The sequence below is a fragment of the Pogona vitticeps genome, chromosome 2 (genome assembly GCF_051106095.1).
Source record: "Pogona vitticeps strain Pit_001003342236 chromosome 2, PviZW2.1, whole genome shotgun sequence".
NCBI classification, from domain to species: Eukaryota; Metazoa; Chordata; class Lepidosauria; order Squamata; family Agamidae; genus Pogona; species Pogona vitticeps.
In genome coordinates this window covers 26157213-26184313 of record NC_135784.1, presented here as the reverse complement: position 1 = coordinate 26184313, position 27101 = coordinate 26157213, and the positions used below count along the sequence as shown (strand labels likewise).

Here is a 27101-nt window from a genome sequence, read left to right as displayed (position 1 = left end):
TACGCGAGAATTGGTAAAGACCCTTAGGGGTCACAAATGCTGTCTTTTCTTTATCTTCTAACCTCAAGGGTATTTGCCAATATCCCTTGGTCAGGTCTAATGATGTGAGGTACTCCGCCCCTCCCAATCGTTCTAGCAGGTCATCAATTCTTGGCATCGGATAAGCATCGAACTTGGACACCTCATTTAATCTGCGATAATCGATGCACAGCCTAACGCTCCCATCTGGTTTTGGTACCACTACTGGGTAACTCCTCCAGGGGCTATAAGATGGCTCAATTACACCCAATTGAAGCATCTCCTCTATCTCTTTATTAATAGTCTCCCTCAGGTGCCTAGGCCAACTCCTACTTCCAGATCTGACTATGACTTGTGGTTGTGTGTTAATTGCATGTTCGACTAACGTGGTGTTACCAGGTTTTCCCGAGAAAACCTCCTTGTATCGGTGTTCTATCTCTCTCATCTGCTTCTCTTGCTCTGCAGTTAACTCCTCTCCCAAATCTAATTCTACCCCTTGGCGTAAAAAGTCCTTGGTTTCCGGGCCAAATTCTTCGTCTTTTACTTCGCCCCATAATGCTTCTCTCTCCTTCCACTCCTTTAACAAATTTACATGAAAGATGCCCTTCTTTTTAACTTTGTCGGGCATCCAAATCTCATAATCTACTTCTCCTACCTTTCTCAACACCTTATAGGGACCTTGCCAAGTGGCGAACAGTTTTGATGAAGCCGCTGGCATTAATAACAAAACTTTCTGCCCAGGTTCGAATTGCCTTGTCTTAACTTTGGCGTCGTACCTCCGTTTCTGTCCTTCTTGGGTTTTCGCTAAATTCTCCCTCGCCAAAGAGGCCACTAACTTCAAATGTTCTCTCATTTCTATGACATGTTTAACATTCGTTTGCACCTCATCTCTCCCACTCTCCCACTTCTCTTTGACCAAATCGAGTATACCTCTGGGGTTCCAGCCATACATCATCTCAAAAGGTGTAAATCCTGTGGAAGCCTGTGGAACCTCCCTCACCGCAAACATTAATGGCGCTACTAGCAGGTGCCACCTTTTCGGTTTTTCCATCACTAGTTTCCTTAGCATCCCCTTAAGTGTTTTATTAAATCTCTCCACTAATCCGTTAGTCTGAGGATGATAGACTGCTGTATGGAGGGGTTTTACCCCCAATAACCCCCACATTTCTTTCAATGTTTGTCCCATGAAGTTGGTGCCTTGATCTGTCAAGATTTCTTTCGGAAAGCCCAGCCGGGTAAATACTTGTAACAACTCCCGAGCCAACACTTTAGATGTCGTGGACCGCAAGGGTACTGCTTCTGGGTACCTGGTAGCATAATCTATAATAACCAAAATGTGGGTGTGACCCCCCGCCGATTTAAGAAGGGGCCCCACAATGTCCACCCCTATTCTCTGGAAGGGCTGATCCACTAGGGGCATGGGTATTAAGGGGGCTCCTGGTCTAGGTTTGGCCTGAGTTTTCTGGCACTCTGGGCATGTCTGGCAATAGCTTTCTATTTCTCTCTCCATTCCTGGCCACCAAAACCGTTGTTCAATCCTGGGTTTCATCTTATCATATGCTAAATGTCCCGCCATAGGGATATCATGGGCCAGATGTAAAATCGCCATACGCCATTTCTGTGGAACAACCAACCGCCTTTCCCCCTTCTCTGTCACATTATACAACAGCCCATTGTCCAAGATCATCCCCTTTTCTCCCCCTACTACTTCGCCCACCTCACGCGCGGCTCGCAGGTGTTCTTGCAGCGTGGCGTCATCTTGTTGTAACATACGCATGTGGTCGCGTGTTGTCTCCTGTAAGAAATCATCTCCCACTTCAATTTTAACGCAGTCTCCTTGCATCGCTTCTCTACATTCCGCTAATGTTCTATCCCCCACCCAGTCTCTTCCCAATAACATTTCTCTCGAAAGTCCTGGAACAATCCCCACTTTCATTTTCCGTTTCTTATCTCCAACTTTAACTTCGGCCCACGTCGTCTTATAGGTCTTAGAGTCTCCGTGTATGCACTTCACTGTAAACCCTTCTTCCACCCCTTCTAATTTTATTTCCCGCACTAAGGTTCTGCCGCATCCTGTATCAATTAATGCCTGTTTCTTCTCCCCATTCACCCATGCAACCACCTCCCAACCTGCTTGTTTCCCAGGTTTCTCTTGGGCATTATTCGATCCTCCTACCCAAGAGCAGTCTGTCCCAGGGCAATCCCGACGCACGTGGCCTGGGGTCCCGCAGCCGAAACACACAAGCCCCCCAAACACGCGGTCATCCACTGTAACCGGGCGCACTGGCTTCGGCCCCATAGGTTCGAAGGGGCGTCCGCGAGGGCGAGCTCCTCCTGGCACGTCCATCCCTCTCTTCACTCCGCCGCCTTGTGTCTGCGTCCCCGCCTTCTCACGAGGTCTCCCACGTTCCCCTGAAAAGGCGGGACCTTCCTTGATTGCTTCTTCGGAGGCGCAATAGTCTTCGATCAGCTTGATGGCTTCTTCCAACTGCTTTGGGTTATTCTTCTGCACCCACCCTTTCAGATTCCCGCTCAAAGTCGTCACTAAATGTTCTAACACAAACGCTTCCATGACTTGCTCTTTAGATTTGTCCTCTGGTTTAATCCACCTAGTCATGTTAGCTTTCATTCTCTGCACCAAGGTTCGTGGATGTACCCCGGGTTTCCACTTAAGTTCCCTGAATCTTTTCCTATACGCTTCCTCCGTCAAATTAAGAGTCCTCAGAATCGCTGTTTTTACGGATTCGTATTGTGCGGCTTCTTGGGGGCTCAGGGTGTCTACCACCTCTTGTAATAGTCCTGTCAAGCAAGGCACCAATATTAAAGTCCATTGTTCTTTGGGCCACCCTGCAGCCACCGCCACTCGCTCAAATGTATGTAGATACGCCTCCGGGTCATCGCTAGCGCTCATCTTTTGTATTCTGATGGGGGCGGGGCCGGCCACCAGACCATTCTTTATAAACACATTATTCTTTGGGGTTCTTTCATCGTCCATCCCCAGCCTCATCATGTGTCTGGTAACCAACATTTGCTGTTCCGTCAAACTTTCAATCATCTTCTCCTGCCTCTCTATAGTCTTCAACATCCTCGTCATCTCTTCCCTGCCTCCCCATTGGTCCGCCCCACGTTGGGCGCCACTGTGATTGGGTTCTTTTCCTGAAGAGGGCGGACCAAGGGATTCGGCGGGAATAATGGCAGGAGTCGATGTAACAGTCAAAAACGGATTGGTTTTATTAACTTTAACATCAGATAACTCTGGACCGAATGGGTCCGGCAACTCTTCGTCAGTTAACAAGTTATATTTCTTGGGCTTTGTCCCAGGCACAACATCTTTGTTTTTCATTGTTTCTTCACCCCAAAACGAGCGATTGCGTTCGGGTTCGCGACCGACGCAGTCAGAACTGAGCAGGTAGTCCTGCAACAGGGATGGACCACGGTCGCCCCCTCCAATCTGGGTAGGAAAGGGCTGACACCACCAGGGGTTGCCTTGTCCATCGTAGGGCGAAAAGCCATACCCCCTCCCGGTTTCCATCCCTCTTTGGACTCACGGACTCCCGCCTGGCTCAGCTCTTTAGGTAGAGGTAGCAAACCGTCTTCTCTCATCAGGTTTGGGAAGTTCTTAACCAGAGTCGCAATTCTTTCTCTCTCTACTCCTGTCTCTCTCGTTTGAGTGCCTTTCTCCTCCCTTTCTCCGTCTCACCCTTTTTCTCTTCTCTCCTCCTTTATAACCTCATCCCATCTCCAATCTCCCGACTCCTCCCCCCAGTCTCTCGTCCTCTCCGCTAGGAACACCTCTATAGCCTTATTAGCGCCCCCTTCTTCCTCGTCTAGTTTTATCAATTCTCCCACAGCGCATTCTCCGCCTCCTTCTTCTTTTGACGCCTGTGAGGACGGCTCACTTTCCTTCCTCCGCTCACACTGTACTTAAAGGAGGCACAGTGGGGAATTGAACTCCCAACCCCTGGCCCTTCACCCGGATACCTAAACCACTGAGCTATCCAGCCAGCTTTTCATTATAAGTAGAGCATGGACATTCACGTTAGATTACAGCTCCTCAAAGCCCCTACTCAGTATGGCCGGGCGGTGTGGTAACTTGAGAGCTGCAGTCCCCAAAAAATAACTTTTTAAAGCGATTATGAATGTAACCTAGTTTTTGAAACTGACATCTGGCTACTAGCCACTCTATGTGTATTATCTTACAGCTTGGGGCTATCTCAGCAGTGAAAGCCACAGAGAAATGTTCGTAACACTTTTGAATATTATTCACATGAGCTTTCTGGCTCAGAAGCATCCGACTGTAGATAGCTTTGTTTATTTCATTATTTCTACGCCATACTTCATAAGAATTCCAGGACAGGTAACAATGTCGTTATTGTTAGAGAATACTCAGAAGTGGTTTGCCGTTCTCTTCTCCTGGGGGTGCCCTGGGACTGTGCATCTTGCCCAAGGCCACCCAGGCTAGCTTTTGCCTCAGGAGGCACAGCGAGGAATCAAACTTCTGACCTTTGGCTCTGCAATCTATACTACTGAGCTCTCCAGTTGGCTAAAAAAAGACATAATCTGAGACTTGGATATAAGTGTCCTTCCTTTCCTCTCATCCCAAGGTCCCTGAAAAGCGAGTCTCAGAGATGCTGCATTTTCGAGTCCCAGATGACCTGAGGGCCATTGAAGAGCCAGGTATGACTTGGTGGGAGGACATCTGTTGGGCACGCCTGAGCTTTGTGATTCTGAGGTCAAGACTGCAGGATAGAACGAGAGCTGGGGGGTCGGTGAGCTCTAGGGTCCACTTGTTGCACCCCTAGAAGATTCCCTTAGAGAAAACTTGGAAGTAGCTGGAAGTCCACTTCTGGTTTCGTCACAACGTTCATAACAACTTTTTAATGTAGTTTTTTGGATTCAAATAAAGTGTAGGAGGAGTGCCTTGTCGCCTTGTTAAGGTGTATTACTGCTCTTCAAGGCCTTTTTTTTTTCACCTGGGGGTGCAAATTGCTGAACAACAAGGGGGGGCACAGAAATGGACAGGGGTTCCAAGGGCTTGTGGGTTGTAGAATTCCTAGGCCACCCTTCTCACTTTCCCTCTTTTTCCTTCTCTTCCCAAAGAAGAACCTGCCAAACGCAGGAAATACGATTATATGGCCGATGCAATGCACAAAAGGATGCCCCTCTCACTCCAGCGGTCAAGTCCCAGGGCAACGACAGAGGTAGGCCTCCTCAAAAAAATTGTTTTAACAGGATACAGATTACGTCCAGTCTTTATTCAGACGCTCAGGTCATTAAATAAATTTTTAGCTTGCACAGTCACATTATCAGTTAATGCAGTTTAATCACTTAATGAATCTGCCTGAATAGATTTCCACATGAAGAAAAACAACCATTTTGAAGAAAAACAGCTCTTATTTTTGTTTTTGTTTAATGCATGGATGATGTGGCATCTAAATCAGGAGTGATAGAACCTTTGGCCTTCAAGGGTTTGGGAATGAATTTTCTTAATACCCTGGTACAGTGGTTCCCAATTTTGGATAATCTAGACATTCTTGGACTGAAACTCCCAGAAGCCTTCACCACCAGCTGTGCTGCTTGGGGGTTGCAGTCCGAGATCATCTGGGTTACTCAAGGTTTGGAACCCTGTGGTTTGTTCCATGCCAGCTGTGTTCTGGTGAGAGTTCTAGGGCAAAAGGTTCCCCAGACCTGAATTAAACAATGCACAAATGTACACTGGTGCCTCACTTAACGGGCGCCCCGTTTAACGCTGAATCCGCATAGCGACGAATTGTTTGCAATCGTTTTTACGATCGCATTGAGATGTTTCTAATGGGAAAAAATCACTTTGTGGTGATCGGTAAGCTGTTTCGCTTACCGATTTTCGCATAACGATGATTTCCCAACAGCTGATCGGTGGTTCCAAAATGGCCACCAGGTAAAAAAAATGGCCACCCGCTGTGTTTTCGCCTGGATTCCTTGCTTACCGGGTAGCAAAAATGGCGGCTGTATGGAGGAGTTTTTTGCTCATAGGAACGCATTAAATGGGTTTTTATGCATTCCTATGGGCTTTTTATTTTCCCATAGGGACGAATCCGTATAGTGACGATTTTTGCTGCATGGATTATCGTCGCTATGCGGGGCACCACTGTATTATTATACATAACAGTTTAAAAGAGCCATATTCTCGTTTGGGGGGAAAAATAGAAAGGGAATCTCTATCTAAGCCTTACCTTTGCAGATATATATACTTGGCTATTCTTTAACGGGAGCACCTGACCTTCTATTGCCATGGTTCCCCCCTTTTTAAATGTTTTTGCATGGCCTGAGCTGTGTGTCTGCAGAGGAGTTCTTCCTCTATGTGTGCTTCCTGATTTGCAGATACCAACCATCCCTGACGGGTATCTGCAAATCAAGGATTCTTGTTTTCATGGAGAACCTACATGCAAACCGGGATTTCTCCTCTCCGTGTCACTTCCTTCGTGTGGAAGGAGATAGTTGAAGCTGGGTACTCTTAAGCACTCGGGTATCCTCTGCTAGATCTCTCAGCAGGCTTCGATACCTTCGACCATGGTATCCTTCTGGGTTATCTCCTTGGGGTGGGACTTGGAGGCACAGTGGCTCTAGTTCTTCCTGGGTGAGAGAAGTCCGATGGTGATGTTGGGGGCTTCTGTTTGACACTCTGGCCATTGGTCTGAGGTGTCCATTAGGGTCCTGTTTTGTCCCCTCTGCTAGTTAACATGTACATGAAACCACTGGGAGAGGCTGTCCGGAGTTTTGCATTTTGGTGTCACCAGTATGTGGATGACGCCCAACTATGTCTCCTTGCCATCTAAATCTGAGGAAGCTGCGGATCAGTAGCGGATCAGTGTGTGGTATCAGTAAAGGCCTGGATGAGGGTGAATAAACTGAAACTTAATCTGGAACAAGACAGAGGTGCTCCTGAACAGCCAAAATGAGTAAACATCAAGGAATACGGATCCGGACCGTGCTGGGTGGGGCTGCCCTCCCCCCTGAAATCCCAGGTGTCCTCTTGGATTTGTCTTTGAGCTGGATACTCAGGTTTTGGCCGTAGCCAGGAGTGCATTTGCAGTTAAAACCACGTATGTCTCTGTTTCTGTTTAATTTATTTTTGGATATCTCTGCCAGATCGCTGAAGGAGCCCCTGTGTTGTTAGACACATTTTGCTTGGGAGGGAGGGGAAAATCCATTCATTCATTCAGTTTGTATCCCACTCCCATTAGTGTCACAGCACTACTCCGGGTCTGTTTACATCTCATAAAATAGGAAACAAAAATAAAAAATCGAGGTATTTAAACCAAGAGCAAGAACCCTAAAAAGCCAGATGGCACCAACTAATCCCAGAGTGGATGGAGGAAAAGAGGGGAGAGAAGGAAGAGGAGGGTGGTGGTCCAGTGCGGTTCGGTTTTTAGGAGAGTGTGTGTGAGGGGGTGGTTTTTAGGGACCTGCCGGGTTTTGAGAAGTTGTTACAGCAGTTGTACAGTCTATTAGGAGCAAAAGAGAAGGCACGGTGATGTGTGTGTACAGCTTTAAGAAGAACTTGACCAGTTTTAATTTTGCTTTCCTTCTGGAGGCCTGGGTGGGGCCTCAAGCTGCTGAGTGCAGGCTTTGGCGCATGAGGCCCTCTTGCCATGTGGCTCTTCAGAAAGCAATGCTTTCTCATATAATGCCGCCGCAAGGAATGCTGTTGTGAAGTTACCAGAGTCTCTTGTGCATTGAGAGCAGAACTTGAGGTTGCAAGCGAGCTGAGTGGGTAAGCTCACCCCTACTATCTCTTGGTTAATAAATTAACTCCCCCAAAAGACCTTTTTGTAATTGCAGAAGCCAGTACGTTTGGGTGGGATGGGAAATTTCAGCCATAAGCAAAGCAGCGTGGTCCGTTCTAGATCTTGAAAGAGTTACCTCTCTCTCTCTCTCTCTCGGACTACAGTACCCAGAAGCCACTGGCAGTGCGGGCAGGGAATTCTGGGAATGGTAGTCCAAAAATAATTTCTCCCAGTTCTAGACCAGATACCAGGTCTCTACCCCCATTGAGAAGAAACAGCAGGGTAGATCTTCCAGAAGACAAGTCAAAAGTCACTTCAGAGATGGATCTGGTGCCCGAACAGGTTTGATCTTAGTCACCAGATCTCCCAGAAACGATCGGCTTATTTTGTAATGCTTTCAAAGCTGTTTTTTTCCGTTTAAGGTGCAACCAGGCACAAAATGTGCAGTTCTACAAAAGGATGTATTTAGTTTGAAACTCAAAAGTGATGCAAAAGTTCCATTGTGTTCGCTGACGTCAGTGGGGGGAGTGAAATGAATGGTGAGGGCTCCTCTAGAACTCCGAATTGTCATCAACTGTATCCATTTTCCTTCTCTTTTGCTCTTTCCATACCTTGTGGCTACTCTCTGCAGGAGCGTTCACCAGGCTTTTCAAGGTGAAGGAAATATTGCTAGAGCATGGGGGTGCCCCTTTTCCTGTTATGTCAGTGAAGCTCAGCAGAGTTTTGATGAGAAAGGTGATGCCAGAACATCCGGTCCTTTCTTAAAGGCTCCTGTACTGTATTGTTTCTTTTATTTTTCTCTCTTAGGTTTTTTCTTTTCTTTTTTTAAAAAAACCTTTATTCCCTATAAAGTATTCTTGGAGCATTCTCGTGGAGTAGATGTGGTCTAGCAGGACACCGCGCATAACTGTTGTATCGCTTTGTCCGTTCCTATCTCGGAAAAAGCTCCTACAGGCATTCGTTGTCTTGCTGATGTCTAAGTCCTGTTTGGCAGGAGCTGGTGAGATAAACATTCTCTGCGGTTGTATGTAGATTGTAGACATTGTGGTTCTCAATCATGTTGTTTCTTTTGTTTATATGTAGATGTGTAGTTTTTTTTAGTCACTGTATGATGATAAGTCTCTGAGCACTACACGAATGTAATGAGAGAAGTTCAGAGTCGGAGTAGAAGAAGAATACATTTTCTCTAAGCTTTCCCCTTTTCTCTTTTATCTTCTCAGTACATTTTTTTCCTAGCAGATATTTAATTTATTTGGTTATTTTTTGTTAGGTTTTTAACCTGCCTTCCTATCTCTCTATTATTATAGTATGATTATGTAGGGAAAAAAATTAATGGTTTTTTTTAATGCTACATAAATAGCTAGCGATCATCATCATGATGTGCTGTGAAGTTCAATTTTGACTTATGGCAACCCTTTCCATGGTGTTCCAGGTAGAGAATACACAGAAGTGGTTTCCTTTTCCCTTCTTCTAGGGGTAGTTCCGGGACTGTGCAGTTTGCCCAAGGCCACACAGGCTGGCTGTACCCACAGGAGACACAATGGGGAATCGAACTCCCAATGCTTGGCTTCACAGCCAGATACCTTAACCACTGAGCTATTCAAATAGCCTGAACACTTTCAAAAATTGTTGCTGTGTGTCATCAAGTCCCCTCTGACTTCTGGTGGCCCTATGAATGAGCGATCTCCAAAATGTTCCGTCCTCTACATTAAAAATATTAATAATAGCTAAGGTTTTTATATATTGAAGGAATTTATGAGATGAAGATACTCTCGGGTTCTTTTGCCGAAAGATCCTAGAATCAAAGGATAATGGAGTTGGAAGGAGCCTGTAAAGCCAATGAACCCAACCTCCTATTATTGGATTGATAATATTCTAATTTGGGTCACTCTCTATTATGATTGTAATTTATGTTCCTTGTAAACAGGCTTGAAGTTGTGAGTTTGGGAGTTCTAGTCCCTTCTGATAGGGCTTTCTGTGTAGAGAGATGTGCAGTTTGCTAAGAACTCCCTCCAGGCATTAACCACAAAAAATCCATGATGTAGGCAGAAGACTGAGAAGAATATTTCTTGAAGCTTACTCTGGTTGCCCACTTCTGCCAAGTTCTTCCTTTGCTTTCACTGAAGAGCGTCTCCAGATCCACTGCTTGAAACATCTGCTTGTTGGTTGGTCTACTGTTGGCCATCATGCTTCATTTTAAAAAATTGAATTAGTTGACAGTCTGCAGTGTGAAAGTGATTGTGGTCTGTCATGTGACACGAAGGGCACTGTGGCGTTGTGTATCCCAGCCAATACATTCACTCATATGTCCAGCTAAATAAAGGGACACGTGTTTCCTGTATGAATTTAAAAACTAGTCACAGAGGCCTTGCTCTGACTCTCTCAAGGGTGGGAAATCCCTGCCTTTGACATTTTCTTCCTCAGAAGTTCTCTTGCTGCTGTGCCTCTTTCCTTTTCACTGAATGAATGAAAGAAAGCCACCAACGGCACGCTCTTTATTTCTTTAGCCTTTGTCGTTTTGCGTTTTCTTGTTCGCTGGAATTTATAACTGTTATTTTTACTGGTTTAAAACTGTTATTTTATTAGGTGCTTCCGTTCTTCTGTTTCACCAGCTGCTCCCAAGAGCTCTGGTTGAAGAGTGGGCGGCTGATGCCGTAAATAAATAAATAAATAACTTTTTGTTCCTAGATCACAGTCACGGAAGAAATGACTGCTCCAGCCACGGCCTCGCAGGAGGAAAGGGGTCAGGAGTGGGAGACAGAAGTGGGGGATGACTTCAGCCTCTTTTATGACAGTTACTCCGTGGATGGCCATGCTGATTCAGACAGCAAGGTAGGTATGGAGGGCGGTGGGGAGTTTTCTTCTGATGAAGATGATTTTTGCACAGAAGGAGAGATAAGAAAGCTGCTGCTTAATTCAGTCACATTGTTGGCTGGGTAGCTCAGTGAGTTAGGTATCTGGCTGCAGAGCCAGAGGTTAGGAGTTGGATTCCCCAATGAGCCAGGTTGGCTCTTCTCCAGGTTGGAGAAAAGCCAACCTGTGTAGCCTTGGGCAAGCTCCACAGTCCCAGGATGGCTCTAGAAAACGGGAGTACTGTCTGCCTGGGGAACCCCAGAAAGGTTCACCATACTGTATGTCCAAATCGATTTGATGGCTTGAGATTATTGTTACTTTATTAGTGTTTCTTTAAAACTTAGGTAATATACATGGACCAGTAGTACAGTGGTGCCTCACTTAGCGGCGTTAATCCGTTCTGGAAAAAACATTGCTAAGCGATTTCATCGCTAAGAGAAATTAAAAAGCCCATAGAAACGCATTAAAACACAATTAATGCGTTCCTACGGGCTAAAAACTCACTTTTAAGCGAAGATCCTCCATAGGGCCGGCCATTTTCAGTGCCTCTTAAGCGAGGAAACACAGCGGGCGGCCATTTTATTTCCCGGCGGCCATTTTGAAACCGCCGATCAGCTGTGCGAAAATGGGCGCTTTGCGATGATCGTTTTCCCACAATCATTGCAAAGCAAAAAAACCCCATAGGGACATTGCAAAGCAATCGCAAAAACCCTGTCGCTAAGCGATTTCATCGCTCAGTGGAGCGATCACTAAGCGAGGCACCACTGTACTTTGAAGTCTTAAATCTTTAGGCTTGATGGCATTCCTGTGCACCTGCCAGCGCCCAGTAGCGTTTCCTTGGGCTGAAAACTGCCATTTTCCATTGTGAACAGTGAATGGGCTCCCCTGCCTTCTGATGCCTTGACCTTTGTAGGAGCTTCCTGATCCCTACTGTTCTATCCACCGCCCCCTCTCAGCATAGGTTGCTGCCTTTTTAATTTTTTTCCTTTTTTTATAGTCAGATGCAGATGTTGCTGGAGAACATATGAGTGAAGAAGAGGAGGAGGAAGAAGAGGAAGAAGAAGAGGAGGAAGAAGAGGAAGAAGAAGAGGAGGAGGAAGAGGAGGAGGAAGAAGAAGATGAGGACGAGGAATCGGGCAACCTCTCTGATAGGGTGAGTTGCAGCTTATTAAAAAATAGAGAATTACTCAATTGGTGAGGGATGGGGTTTTTCTATAGAGGCTGCTTAATTACGTAACAACTTACCTTGTTTAACAATTTATTTATTTTTAAAATATTGTTCCAAGTAACCTTTCCTGAATTTGATGAGATGTGTCCCCCTTTCCAACAACCTCATGTTCGGCTCATATGCTGAATATGTCCTACTTTTATTCTACACGTGCCATATATTGGAATACAAAGGGGAAAACATAATTCCAAATAGGTTTGAGTCCCTTAACACAACATCCCCCAATGGTTCCCAACCTTGGGATAACCCAGGTGCTCTTGCACTACAATTCCCAGAAATCCTGGCCAGCACAGCTGGTGGTGAAGGCTTCTGGGAATTGCAGTCTGAGTACACCTGGTTTACCTAAGGTTGGGAACCACTACTAACAGATTCTGCAGCTTCCAGAATCACCCAGCCAGGAGGTCTAGTAGTCATGTTGACTGGAGAGGTTCTGGATGCTTGAGTCCAAAAAATGAACTTTTCACAAATTCTGGCTAGCACTGATAATTTCAGCTGGTAGCTGAAGATGGCAGGGACTGGATCTAGTTTTTGCTGCATTCCACGAGATACATTCTCTTTTCCCTAAACTAGAGCTTGTTTTAACAGTGTTGACAGAATAACCGGTTATACCGTTTGTTGTGCTGATGGACTTCCTGTTTCTTTTCTTCATATTAGGACTTTTTAAAGAAACGAGGGTAGAACTTGAAAAAAATCTTGTAAAAAAAACACACCTTAAAATACACTTTAAAAGTCACATTTGAAAGTTGGTATTATCCAGTTACTTCTGGAATGCAATTCTGTTGTCATTATGGAAAAATAACAGTTAACTGCATTGCTTGTAACTCGTTATTTCCAAGCTGTTTCCTGAGTTGCCGCCCTGCCGAAGCATGTGCTGCTGTTCTCGTATTATCTTTTCATATTCTGTTTCCCAGAGTGCTACCTCCAGCTCTAAGCGGAAGGCCCGGAAGCGCTGGCGGAATGACAGCCCGTGGGTCAAACCATCCCGGAAACGGAAGCGCAAAGAGCCCCACCCTAAGGATGCCAGAGGTAATGATCCCTTTGAAGGGCTCTGGCACCGGAGCTTCTGGAGGTGGGAATGGGGGAGGTCTCTTCTTTTGGAAGAGGGGAGCCACGAAAAGTGGGTAGCGCTGCCTTTAGAACTACAGTGGACCCTCGACTTACAGACGGCTCGACTTACAGACTTTTCGAGTTACAGACTTCTCTGGCTGCAAAATTTAGATTCGACTTGCAGCCGGAGAATCGACTTACAGACCAGAAAAAAACCAAAATGGAACAAAAATAGAATAAAAACTTCCAGTTGTGGGATTAATCAGTTTTCAATGCATTGTAGGTCAATGGAGATTCGACCTACAGACTTTTCGACTTACAACCACCGTTCCAATACGGATTAATTCCTTAAGTAGAGGGTCCACTGTAGACTCGAAAGATTACAAGAGGTATGTCGGGCCAGGTATTAACGCAAAAGGGAATAATTAAGAATGAAAGAGAATCGAAGAATAATGAAGTTGGAAGGGGCCTAGAAAGCCATCGGGTCCAACCTCCTGCTCAAGGCAAGAATCCAAGGCAGATCTGACAGATGATTGTCCAATTTTCTCTTGAATGCCTCCAGCATCGGAGAGCTCACCAGCTCCTAAGGTCATTGATTCCATTGTCGTACTGCTCTAACAGTTAAGAAGTTTTACCTGCTATTCGACCTGAAGCTGGCTTCCTGTAACTTGAGCCCATTATCCTGCACTCTGGGGTGATCGAGAACAGATCTCGCCCCTCCTCTGAATAACAGCCTTTCAAAAATTTGAAAAGTGCTGTAGTCTTTTTTTTCCTCAAGGCTAAACACGCCCAGTTCTTTCAGTCTTTCCTTGTAGGGCTTGGCTTCCAAGGAAACAACCCCAAGTAAATGATTTCGATTGTTGAGGACATTTGTGCAATACAATACAGTGTATGATGGCCTTCCAGGATTGTTAGGGAATCAGTCGCTACTGAAATGATATGGGTGAGTCAATGAGTTTGAAGATATCACCAGAACTGTACAGAAGAACAGCGCTAAACTGGCTGAAGAGCCAGCCGAGTGGTGGATGAGAATTGCATGCAAAGGGACCTGGCTCTCTGCCAATGTTGGTTTCCTTCCCGCCCACCCTCTTCCTCTGCCCATCCTCTTGTTCTTTTTCTTCTTCTCCAGGACTGAACGGCGGCCCTTCAACTACACAGAGTGAATATACCGAGGTGCCTCTTGGCTGTTTGGAGCTTCCCAGTGAAGGCGCCCTCTCTCCCAACAACGCTGGTAGGTGGCTTCCTTCTGATAATCCTGTGGTCACTGTGAAATGGGGCAGCACCAGGAGCCCGTTCAGATACAAGCACAGTTCGGGCATTTGTGAATGGATGCTCGGGAACACTGAATTTCTTCCTCCTCTTAGGAATGCTTCTGCCCTGTGTTGTTTTCACCAGAGGAAACTGGAATGGTTTTATCACAAACTGCTTTTAATTCTGACTGGGATTAAGTGTCGTTAGTCATGGACAGGCAGGAGATTTGAGAGAGTCTAGTTCGAGGCTGGCCAAACTTTGGTGCTCTTCATGTTCTGAACTTCAGCGCCCAGCATCCCCAGCCTATAGTGCCAATAATGAAAGACTATGGGAGTAGGGGACGTGGAGGCGCTGCGGGTTAAACCGCAGAAGCCTCCGTGCTGCAAGGTCAGAAGACCTGCAGTCGTAAGATCGAATCCACGCGACGGAGGGAGCACCCGTTGCTTCTTCCCAGCTCCTGCCAACCTAACAGTTCTAAAGCATGGAAAAATGCGAGTAGACAAATAGGTAGCACCTTGGTGGGAAGGTGTCTAATTCCGCTGGCCACGTGACCGTGGAAACTGTCTTCGGACAAAACACTGGCTCTATGGCTTGGAGACTGGGATGAGCACCACCCCCTAGAGTCGGACACGACTGGACACAAATTGTCAAGGGGAACCTTTACCTTTACCTATGGGAGTTATAGTCCAAAACATCTGGTGTGCCAAAGGTTCTCTACCCACCCTTGGCTCAGCCGTGGCCCAGTCAGAAGAGGCTCTTCAGACTGGGTGTGGCTGTATGTAGGTGCATATCTGTAGATCCTACCCAGTTCCCACTGTCCGTCCTTCCTTCCTTCATTCCTTCCTTTCTCTCCCTCCCCTTTACAGGGGTGTCTAATGAGACAAGTTCACTGGAGACAGAGCGCTTTGAAGAACTGCCCCTCTGCTCCTGCCGCATGGAAGCGCCGACGATAGAGCGCCTCAGCCAGCAGGCGGGGAATCAGTGCATGGCCACAGAGAGTGCTGACGGAGAGGTAAGATTTGGGGGTTGGGGGAGCAGGTTTGGGAGGAAGCAAGAGACTGAAGCGTCTTTTGCTTAAGGTGCTTTAGATATTTCAGTTGTGTCTCACAGTCACAGAGCTCCTTTTCAGGTCCTCTGCTGAGTATAAACAAGGACTTTATTTATTTACTTACTTATTGGCTTGCTACATTTATATCCCGCCTTTCCACGAAATGATAATGCTCAAGGTGACCTGCAAATGATGTAAAAGAATAAAAATAGATAAAATCACGTTTAGCTAAAAATCATAAGATAATATCGTCATTATTCTTGTGGCTGTTCTTACCGTTATTAAAGACATTACAATGATCACGTGCTGTCAAGGCAGTTCTGACATGGCAGCCCTTTTTAGGGCGTTCCAGGTAGAGAGTACTCAGAAGTTATTTACCCTTCCCTTCTTCTGGGGGTAGCCCTGGGATTGTACAGCTTGCCCAAGGCCACACAGGCTGGTTCTGCTCATAAGAGACACAGTGGAAAATCAAAACTTCCAGCCTTTGGCACCACAGCCAGACCTAAAGCACTGTGCTATCCAGCCAACTCAAGGGTCAAATACATTGTAGGAGAAGCTCAGCGTACCAGGAGGAGGGTTAGAAAACCACGTTTTTCACTCTGTACTTGCATCTATGCATTCACCATCTGGAAGACTCAAGTAGAGATCTCAGATTTTCAAAAGGTATCAGAATCGAGAAGCAGAATTGCAGCATCCTTGAATAATGGCGGTAATAAAAAGATGGCAAGAAAAGATAAAAGCACAGTCTCTACCTTTAATTTATTTTTTTGGGGGGAAAGGTAGCATAGAAACAAGCTGTCAGCTCTCGCTTGTTTTATGGCTGCAACTCAAATATTAGGAGCCTTGTGGCACAGTTCAACTGCAGTACTGCAGTCATGCCTCTGATGATGATCTGAATTCAATCCCAGCTGGCTCAAGGTTCACTCAACCTTCCATCTTTCCAAGGTTGATAAATTGATTACCCAGCTTGTGAGGGTGGTGGGGAATGTGTAGCTTGTATAATTGAATTGTAAACAGCTCAGTGAGTGCTTTAGCACTATGGGTCAGGACCTTAACAGCATCTTTTGCATTGTTTTGCTTTCTGTAATGATAAAATAATTGCACTGGATACTCTCCGTGATGTATCTGGTTGAAAGCCAAGCCTCGGTGCTTCTTGGAGGTATACAAGGACTTCCAGCAGAATCTGGCCTTTGGGGCTCATTGAAAAGGGGGCAAAGCGCCTGTGGGGCAGAATCATTTGTAGATGCGGAAGACCATTTAAACATCCCAGTCCCCTCCTGACGTTAGAAATTATACAAACCCGATGCAGTCTCAGTGAAGGCCAGGGAATAAGCAAGAGAGAAATACCATCTTCCTGTCTGTGCTTTATAGCTGAACGGCTGCAGCAGCAGCATCCTCAAGCGGGAGACGATGCGTCCCTCCAGCCGGGTTCCGCTCATGGTCCTGTGTGAAGCCCACCGAGCCAGGATGGTGAAGCATCACTGCTGCCCCGGATGTGGCTACTTCTGCACTGCGGTGAGGGGAAGGGGACCCGGGAGGGTGTGCTGGTTGGATAGATGGAGAAGACCCTCTATCTGCAGAACTTGTCAAATGCCTGGGAAGGAAGGGAATTAGGCTGGGGGGGATCCGTACATGTCCCAGAACCCAGAGTTGGACCACGTTGTGTCATGCATGCTTGTTTCTTTAAAATAGTCACACACTCTGCCTTTCTCCTTAAATGGACCCTTAACATCATTAGACAATATTTAAAAGCTAGGGAAAAATGGCTATGCAAATAGTTAAAAAAAAGCATTAAGTATTATATGGTGATATTTAAAAAGTCACTAAAAACCTGGCTATTCAGGCGAGCATTTGAAATCATCATACCTGCAAACTCAGCTGAATCTAATTAGGCTATTAGGATATAAGTAATATCCACTCTTATATGGTTTAAATGCTTTGAATGCTTTTAAATACAGTGGTGCCCCACATAGCGAGGTTAATCCATTCCGGATTAACCTTTGCTATGTGAAAACTTCGCTAAACGGAATGGAGAAGCCCATTGGGAAGTTCCAAATGGGCACAAAACTCACCGTTTAGCGAAGTTTCCAGGGTCCGGCAGCCATTTTCGCGCCCTCGGTAAGTGAGGGGAGGGTGCGAAAACGCTGCGCGTGGCCATTTTGGGCGTCCGGCGGCAATTTTGAAACCGCTGAACGGCTGATCTGCGGGCGTCGCAAAGCGAAGATCGGCAAGAGAAACGCTTACCAATCTTCACTATGCGAGTTTTGCCCATTGGGGCCGACGCTATGCCTCCACATTAGCGATCCCGAAAACGGGATCGCTATGCGGATTTGTCGTTATACAGTGCGCTCGTTAAGCGAGGCACCACTGTATTTCATTTTGATGTATTTTTATGCTTTGAGTTTATTGCTTATTTCTATTTTATTATTTCCATTTTTTGTTATGTTAAACTGTACTTGGTGGTATATGTTGTTAACCGCCTAGTGTGGCCTCGGCCAGATGGGTGGTATAAAAATTAAATAAATAAACTAAAAATGGCCAAAAAAAAAGAGATGCTAAAAAAGGACTTAAAACCAATTGAGCACAACAGTCTAATTTGAAAGATGCATTGGCCAGTGCAGGATCGCAGATTAGCCCTCACTTTAGATGGAGAGGAGCAGTGGCCTCAGGTGACCGGTGACTAAATGTTGGCCGCGAGAAAGGCCACACAGCTTGCTCTGCACCTCTTAAACCAGCCTCCTCCTTCCAAATGTTGTGGGAAAGGCTTCCCCATTCATGAGTCTTGAGAAAAGAATCACCCGCCGGTTCAGCTGGCTTTTATGCATGAAACGGGACATGGGCCCACACCATTTGTTTCTTTTCTTCAGACCACAAAATAATCTTGGGAGACTCCCTGCCAGGATGGTTCCATGGGGGTTCTGTCCGGACGTGTACCAAGAAGGAAGGTTTGCCCTGTTCCCTGGGCAAGAACTAAAGGTTTAGTTTAGAATAACTGGTGCAAAGTTACATCCATTCAGAGGATTTTTTCCTGGCTGTCAGTAGTAGAAGATCTGAGTGGCCCCATTTCTGGGAGGCCTAGACCCATCAATTTTCTTTCCTCAGGCCCTCCACATCCATGGTTTGGTCTGTTTTTCTCCTCGGCAGGGCACCTTTCTGGAGTGCCACCCTGACTTCCGTGTGGCTCACCGTTTCCACAAGGCCTGCGTTTCCCAGCTCAACGGCATGATCTTCTGCCCGCACTGTGGAGAAGATGCTTCCGAGGCCCAGGAAATCACTATAGCCAAGGCAGACACCTCCACACCTGTCCCCATTCCACCTTCTCACGGGCAGAGCGCCTCGGAGGGCACAGGCCGTGCGGATACCACCCAGCCCAGGTGAGAAGGGAGGTGGCAGAGGGAGGGGCCTGTACTCCAGATTTCCACCTACGGGGCCCTCTAGGGCAAGGGTGTTTTTTCCTCCACACTACAGATGTTTTGAACTACAACATCCAGAGGACCTTCTCTCATGGGCAGTGAAGGTGGGGATTCTGCAAGTTGTCCTCCAAAAATCTGGCAGGCCAAATGTTTGCAATCCCTGCCGTCAGGCGGGCTATCAGAATGTGCCCCCTCCATCTTGGTGCAGCCCTGAATCCTTCATTATTTTGGCAGGAAAGGAAACTAAATTACAACCTATGAGGTCCTGAGGTAAGATGAGCCCTAGACTGTTGCTGTGACCAGAGCACAGAGTCCTGACTCCTATCCTCTGAGGATGCCGGCCACAGAGACTGGCAAAACGTTAGGAAGAACAACTTTTAGAACAAGGTCAAAGAGCCTGAAAAACCCACAGCTGTCAAATCTACAGTTCAATGCATTCCGGGGGGGGGGGGGGAATTCACCAAAAGTTAACGAAGACTCAGAACAAAGCCAAATTACCGTAAGCTTGCAAAGGTTTTACAAGGTGCACTAACGATTCCAAGCAGTTTTTGAACATTTTAAAACACTTTAAAAATAGCGAAAACGGACCTGTCAAAACCATTGAAATGCATTGAAACCTATTTAGTGCATTCCAACGGGGGAACTGTGTTTTGCTTAGTGATGTTTCCTATGGCGATTTTCGCTTAAGGACGGTAATCCGTTCCCATTGGAACAGATTATCCAGTTTTAAATGCATCTCTATGGGAAATGGTGTTTCGCTTAGTGATGTTTTCCCATAGTGATTTTTTTGGGAACCAATTAAAATCGTTAAGCGAGGCACCACTGTACAACAATCTATGTTTATTCAAATACAGTCGTGTTCATCTTCTGGTTACTGTACAAGGGTGGAGGGTGGGCTTTCACTTAACTTTATTTTATTTTGGGGGCAGGGTTTATATTATAAGCATACTGAAAAATCATACTAGGGCTTATTTTCAGGTTAGGTCTTATTTTCAGGGAAATGGTACTAAAATGTTTACGAAATGTGAGGGGGTGTACTCCTGTGATATACTATACGTTTGTGTGTTTTCTCTCTCTCCCTCTCTCTCTTATTTTATTTATTCATTTGTTTTAAACTTTACCACACCCACCTAATGGCCAAACCACTACTCTTAGTGCCTTACGTCACGCCCTCGACATACATAGAATTCAATAATAAGCAGCAAATAAAAGAAACCAATCCCATACTAACTATGGATACAGGATAACAACTGATGGCAGCAGAGGAGCGATGTAACAGTAAATAAAATCTGTATAAATGTATATCTCTCTGTATGTGTATCATACATATATATATGTTTATATCCGCCTGCTATTCAACCAGGCAAACGTTCAGAGTTCTTCTGATTTCAGTTTGGATTCACAGCTAGCCTCTTGCGTGCTTGATCCTTAAGGGAGGCCCTGTTGTGAGCGTGTTTTCTAGCCCTGGTGTTTTTCTTCCTCAGTGCCCGGATGCGTGGAGGTTCAGGAGTCGAACACCTGCCGGATGATTCAGCCAGTTTGGGCCCGGGGATCGACAGCGCAGGGCCCCGGCTGACCCTTCCTAACGGCGCTGTGCTGTCCGCACAGGGCCTGCCGCCAGGGGCCGGGCGGGAACAACTGGAGCGGGCCCTCGTGGTGCAGGAATCTGAGCGGTAAGTGAAGGCAGGGGCTTGCCCCATTCTCTCTCTCTCTCTCTCTCTCTCTGCTTTCATGGAAGCAAGACTACCTACAACGATTTTTATTATTTCAGCCATTGTTTTTATTTGGCTTTATAGCAGGCGGAGAGCTCTTTTTTACAAGTGCCTGTGGAAGGGTGCTGAATAAATAAGGTGTGGCTGTTGTCCTTCTAAGCCAGTGAAATGTCCTTTCTGGCTTGTCTTTTTCCTTTTGCCAGTTCTGCTTTTTCTGGATTTCTATTTTCCTGACTGGAGAGAGAACTGTCTTTTTCCCATGGTGAAGAAGAGGATTCGTCCTGAGCTGACGGATGGGGCCCGTCTTCCTTGCTCCTGAGTAGCTAAACAAAGCAGAGCCTCCACAATTCACTGTTCTTTCGGGGAGAAAGGGAGGATAGAAATATTCGAAATAAGTAATAAATAAGAGGCAGGTTCTTGTCCCAATCCCAGCTCTTGACAGGAACACCATGCAAGACTCGTGTTGTTTCAGTGCGCTGCTCACCTCAATTCTTACTTCATTCTGTCCCTTTTCCATCTCTTTAAAAAAATGCATTTCATTTTCCTTTCTCTCTGTCTGTTTGATAAGCTGCAATCTCAACCAAACCCAGACTGTGTCAGAGGTGGGAGGAAATTATCCTAGCCTTAGGCGGTCCGTCTGTCATGGTCCTGTGGCTTAGTCGACATGGGCCGGGCCAGGAGAACAACAAATGATGATGATGATTGACCAGGGCCTTGCTTGAGAGAGAACTGTCTTTCGGGCATTGAGTCTCCTTAAAGCCATCACCTCTAGCTGTTCTGGCCAGGATTTCTGGGAGTTGTAGTCCAAGAACATCAGGGTTACCCAAGTTTGGGGAAGTACTGCCATAGAGAGTCTTGTGTCTACCCACATTAAAAAGGTACTGTGGGGGGCTTTTCAGGTTTGGCAGTCGAGAGGTGAGTCCCAGGGACCTGTTATCAAAAGATTCCCCTTCTTCCCCAGTGATGGAGGAACAGAGCCTACATCGTGAATTTATCAGCGGGATGAGGACTTTTAATGCCTCAATAGTCATGGCTGTTTCTGGACTGCTGGAAAGCCTAGTGGTTTAGGTATCTGGCTGCAGGGCCAGAGGTTGGGGGTTCGATTCCCCCCCAGGCCTCCTTGATGAGGACTGGACTTGATGATCCATAGGGTTTCTTCCAGCTTTGTAGTTCTAAGATGAGGATGAGGATGATTCTAGTGGAACTCACATTCCAGATACTCTTAGCATGGGTCCTTGTTGTGTTCAAACTGCCACTTTCTCTGGGAACCTCCCTCCCCCTGGTCTCTTCCCCAATCCTCTTATCTTGGTGGGGCCTTTGACCCTCGCTTGGCTTCCCCTGACCCCAACTGCCATTTTAGGTCCAGTGGAAAAGAGCAGGGCTCTGCCATGTCGATGGATGCAAAACTCTGTAAGGAGTCTCGAGGCCAGAAAGGCATTGGCTCTCCTAGCTCAGCCCAGTTTGACCAGGGCAGAGGCTAGATTCTCCTCTGAGGACCATGAATCTTCTGATTTGACACAGAAGACTTTGTACTTTCGCTTAACAAAAGCCATGGAAGTTTTGGAAGTTAGTCATACTGACTTCGGCCAAGCTTAACGTCATTGTTCAGAAGAAGGCATTTAAAAGAACTGTTACGTCTACAACAGACATACCTTTCATAGCCAATTTATGGATGTAATAAAACAAGAATGGGCTAAGCCTGCCATGTTCGAATCTATCCAAGCCCATGTTAAAAAAATAATTATAGCCCTTTTCAATCCATGCTTAGAATCATAGAATAACTGAGTTGGAAAGGACCTTGAAAGGCCATTGAGTTGAACCCCCATGTACAAGGCAAGAATCTAAATCAAAGCAGATCTGACAGAGGGTGGTCCAATTTTGTCTTGAAAATCCAGTGTTGGAGTGCTCACCACCCTTGAGGTAATGGGTTCCATTGTCATACTACTCTAACAGTTAAGACAGTCGGGTTAAGAGTAGGAGTACGGGTAATTCTCATTGACGCTCTTGTGGCTTTCATGGTTTCTTCTACGCATGTTCATTTGTTTCTGTTTGGACTCTAAATCCCCAAATGCTCCTTCTGGGAGAGCCTAAACTGGGCTCACCTGAAAGAAGGCTGCTCCAGAAGGCCTCATGGGCCAGGATAAGCCCAAGGTGGGCCTCGTTTGCTGTTGGAGAAGGAAGCTGTCCTCCACAAGGGGGTTGCTGGGCAGGTTCCTCTCTCTTCAGATTCTTCTCCTCCTCTTGAGAAAGCCCTGAAAAGTTCTCCTTCCTTGTTTAGTTCATACTGACCAGAAGCGAGAAGGAAGGGTACAGTGAAGCCACTGTACAGGGTGTCCTCTTCTCACTATAGAAAATGGAAGTATCCTGCTAAATCCAACATATCTTTCTTCTGTTCTCTCTCTCCATCTTATCCTCTCTCTCTCTCTCTCTCTCTCTGGCAGGCGGAAGAAGCTGCGATTCCACCCCCGCCAGCTGTATCTCTCCGTTAAGCAAGGGGAGCTCCAGAAAGTGGTGCTCATGTTGTGTAAGTTGCTTCTGGAGGGAATTTGGTTGGAGAAAGGCGACCATCAGCATATTTCTGACAACCGCCTTACGGAAGGCATCATCTAAACTTCCTGGTGTCCTTGGACTGCAATTTCCAGAAGCCCTCACTACCAGCTGTGCTGGCTGGGGTTTCTGGGAGTTGCAGTCCAAGAATACTTGGAATTACCCATGGTTAGGAACGACTGGTCTAAAACATCTCAAGTTGGAGGAGATGGCCTTGAATGTAAATGGATAGCCACCTCAACAGTCCCGCTGGTTAGAAATTTGTGGACTAGAAACCCCAGCCAAAAACAGCCCAAAAACCTGGGTTTTGGGCAACTGTGCAAAAGTATGTACTGCGTACTTGTGCATATACGTACTACATATGTATTGATTTGAAATATTGATATGAAATATAATATGCATAGATATATATGGATATATTATGTTTTAGTATGGGAGTAGGGTAATAAGGTTTGATGTAGTCAGAATTATATAATGGATAAGATTGAATGTGAATTACCTCCCCGCTTATATGTTTTTGTTTGTTCTTATATGTTTTTGAATGTTTTAGATGTTTTTGTTTTGTTTTGTATGTATATATGCATGTGTTATAAAATAAAAGTTATTTAAAAAAAGGAACCCCAGCCAAAAACAGCCCCAAAAGTGGGTTTTGGGCCACTGTGCAACAGTATGTACTGCATGCATGACAACATGCATTGTAGATAACCCATAAAAAGCAACAGTGTCAAATCCCTGGCAAATACAGTGAGCCGGGGAAATTTTACAAGGTAAAATTCATATGGAGTAAGCATGTGAAAATATGCAGCTGAAAAAGGGCAAGGAAGCTAAAATGTTTTCTAGCAGGAATAGCCTGCAAAAAGTTCCAGGAGGAGAAATTGCCCCCCCAACACACACATACCTCATACCTGCCAGGGTTCTCCCCTTTGGGAGATACTCCTGTCCAGATAGATAGAGATGTTGGTGACTCAGAGGGGCAAACTTGTTTTCACTTCCTTTCATGTCTGTTTAGAAACCATTCCATTTCACCAATTGTTTTTTGCTCTCCGGGCTGCCGCCCCTCCTTTCCAGTGGACAGCTTGGACCCAAACTTCCAGAGCGAACAGCAAAGCAAACGGTTCCCACTTCATGCTGCAGCACAGAAGGGCTACTTGGAGATCTGTCATGTTTTGCTGCAGGTGAGTTGTTGTGTGTATCTGGCTTTCCACTGCCTCCTGCCTCTGGCACCATCTTTTTTGCCCTGACCTTTGTTTTAAATAATACTTACTGGTTTTTCCTTCAATGAGCTCAATTCAGAGTACATGACTCTCCCCCGCATCTTATCCTCACAAGAATCCTGTGAAGGAGGTGAGGCGGAGACAGAGTGACTGGTAAGGTCCCTGATTCAATAGTGACTTTGTTCGTTCGTTCGTTTAGTCGTGTCCGACTCTTCGTGACCCCATGGACCAGAGCACGCCAGGCCCTCTTATCCTCCACTGCCTCCCGGAGTTGTGTCAAATTCATGTTGGTTACTTCGCAGACACTGTCCAGCTATCTCATCCTCAGACGTCCCCTTCTCCTCTTGCCGTCACACATTCCTAACATCAAGGTTTTTTCCAAGGAGTCTTTTCTTCTCATGCGATGGCCAAAGTATTGGAGCCTCAGCTTCAAGATCTGTCCTTCCAGTGAACACTCAGGGTTGATTTCCTTTAGAACTGATAGGTTTGTTCTCCTTGCAGTCCAGGGACTCTCAAGAGCCTCCTCCAGCACCACAATTCAAAAGCAGCAATTCTTCGGCGGTCTGCTTTCTTTATGGTCCAGCTCTCACATCCATACATCACTACAGGAAAAACCATAGCTTTGACTATTCAGACTTTTGTTGGCAATGTGATGTCTCTGCTTTTTAAGATGCTGTCAAGATTTGTCATCGCTTTCCTCCCAAGAAGCAGGCGTCTTTTAATTTCGTGGCTGCTGTCTCCATCTGCAGTGATCATGGAGCCCAGGAAAATAAAATCTGTCACTTTCTCCGTGTCTTCCCCTTCTGTTTCCCAGGAGGTGATGGGACCAGTGGCCATGATCTTAGTTTTTTGATGTTGAGTTTCAGACCGTTTTTTGCACTCTCCTCTTTCACTCTCATTACAAGGTTCTTTAATTCCTCCTCACTTTCTGCCATCAGAGTAGTATCATCTGCATATCTGAGGTTGTTGATATTTCTTCCGGCAATCTTAATTCCGGTTTGGGATTCATCCAGTCCAGCCTTCCGCATGATGTATTCTGCATATAAGTTAAATAAGCTGGGGGACAATATACAGCCTTGTCGTACTCCTTTCCCAATTTTGAACCAATCAGTTGTTCCATATCCAGTTCTAACTGTTGCTTCCTGTCCCACATATAGGTTTCTCAGGAGGTAGATAAGGTGGTCAGGCACTCCCATTTCTTTAAGAACTTGCCATAGTTTGTTGTGGTCCACACAGTCAAAGGCTTTTGCATAGTCAATGAAGCAGAAGTAGATATTTTTCTGGAACTCTCTGGCTTTCTCCATAATCCAGCGCAAGTTAGCAATTGGGTCTCGAGTGCTTCTGCCTCTTCGGAATCCAGCTTGTACTTCTGGGAGTTCTCGGTCCACATACTGCTGAAGCCTACCATGGAGGATTTTGAGCATAACCTTGCTAGCGTGTGAAATGAGTGCAATTGTGCGGTAGTTGGAGCATTCTTTGGCACTGCCTTTCTTTGGGATTGGGATGTAGACTGATCTTTTCCAATCCTCTGGCCACTGTTGGGTTTTCCAAACTTGCTGGCATATTGAATGTAGCACCTTAACAGCATCATCTTTTAAGATTTTAAATAGTTCAATTAGAATGCCATCACCTCCACTAGCCTTGTTGTTAACCAGGCTTTCTAAGGCCCACTTGACTTCACTCTCCAGGATGTCTGGCTCAAGGTCAGCAACTACATTGTCTGGGTTGTCCGGGATATCCACATCTTTCTGATATAATTCCTCTGTGTATTCTTGCCACCTCTTCTTGACGTCTTCTGCTTCTGTTAGGTCCCTCCCATTTTTGTCCTTTATCATGTACATCTTTGCGCAAAATGTTCTTCTAATATCGCCAATTTTCCTGAACAGATCTCTGGTCTTTCCTTTTCTGTTATTTTTCTGTTATGAATAGTGACTAGAACCCTGATTTCTCGGAACTAGGCTGAACACGCTTAATCTTAGAACTGCAAAGTTGAAGGGACCCTATAGATTGAGGCCCAGCCTCTATTAAGGAGGCACAATGGGGAATTGAACTCCCAACCTTCTGGCTCTGCAGCCAGATACCTAAAACAAGAAGAAGAGACAAAAACATTGTGCCTTAGCTCAGTGGTTTAGGCACTCAGCTGTGGAGCCAAAGGCTGCGAGTTTGATTCCCCGCTGTGCTTCGTGGGTGAAGAACCAGCCCGTGTAGCCTCAGGCAAGCTGCACAGCCCCAGGGCGTCCCCAGAAGAAGGAACCACTTCTGAATATTCGCTCCCTGCAAAAACCTATAAAGGAGTTCCATAAGTCAGAATTGACAGCACACGATGACGATTCTATTAGACCAATTACTATATTTTAATCAAATCTTCCCCACTGTACTCGCTTTCGGAGCTGTTCACAGGAGGGCCAGAATGCAGATTTTTGAGACCAACTAGTATGATCTCTTACGATTTTCAGGAAATCTTCAAGAGTTCCTTCCTGTTCTTTGATAATTTAAAAAGTGTGAGTGAAAAACTTCAGGCAGGAAAAAGAAGAAAATAGATGTCATGACTAATCTGTGTTTCTTAATTGCCATTTGTAAAACAGGAGTTATTGCTTGTTCAGCTTAAACCAGATGTTTGTGCTCCTCTGGTTTGCTTCCCTGGAGGTGGGCTCTCCGTAATCATAATAAGAACCAGGTTGGATTAGAATGAAGGCCTGTCTGGTCCAAGCATCCTGTTCACACAATGGCCAGCCAGATGTCTTAAGAGGAAGCCCACGAGCACTATCCTCCCTATTATGTTTCTCGTGGCTGGCCCAATCTTCCATAATTTTGTCCCATTCTCTTTTAAAGCTATCCAAGATAATAGCCATCACTGACTTGGATTTTATCCCTTGCACCTTCCCTGTCTTCCACCTTTCCTTCCCAAACTCCATCATTGCCTGTCTGTCAAAGATCTCCTGCTTTCTAGTATAATTTATTTGCCCTGACACATGACACATCTTTCCTTAATACACCCATGCAA

The 27101-nt window shown here is 45.8% G+C and overlaps 1 protein-coding gene across 5 annotated transcripts in view; it reads left to right on the top strand.

Annotated features, from left to right (window-relative positions):
* EHMT2 (euchromatic histone lysine methyltransferase 2) overlaps positions 1 to 27101 on the top strand; it is a 54653-nt gene that overhangs the window by 12398 nt on the left and 15154 nt on the right. For 3 of the 5 annotated variants that reach the window (XM_072988764.2, XM_072988763.2, XM_072988761.2), the window contains exons 5-16: positions 4623 to 4695; positions 5119 to 5219; positions 10473 to 10616; positions 11635 to 11790; positions 12777 to 12891; positions 14042 to 14143; positions 15030 to 15175; positions 16583 to 16726; positions 18356 to 18585; positions 20109 to 20297; positions 22778 to 22860; positions 23952 to 24058. In XM_072988764.2, coding sequence (XP_072844865.1) covers positions 4623 to 4695; positions 5119 to 5219; positions 10473 to 10616; positions 11635 to 11790; positions 12777 to 12891; positions 14042 to 14143; positions 15030 to 15175; positions 16583 to 16726; positions 18356 to 18585; positions 20109 to 20297; positions 22778 to 22860; positions 23952 to 24058 — 1590 coding nt within the window. Of the gene's footprint in view, positions 1 to 4622; positions 4696 to 5118; positions 5220 to 6141; positions 7772 to 10472; positions 10617 to 11634; positions 11791 to 12776; positions 12892 to 14041; positions 14144 to 15029; positions 15176 to 16582; positions 16727 to 18355; positions 18586 to 20108; positions 20298 to 22777; positions 22861 to 23951; positions 24059 to 27101 lie in introns of those variants that run through there. The other 2 variants (XM_072988762.2, XM_072988766.2) reach the window with 2 other exon arrangements.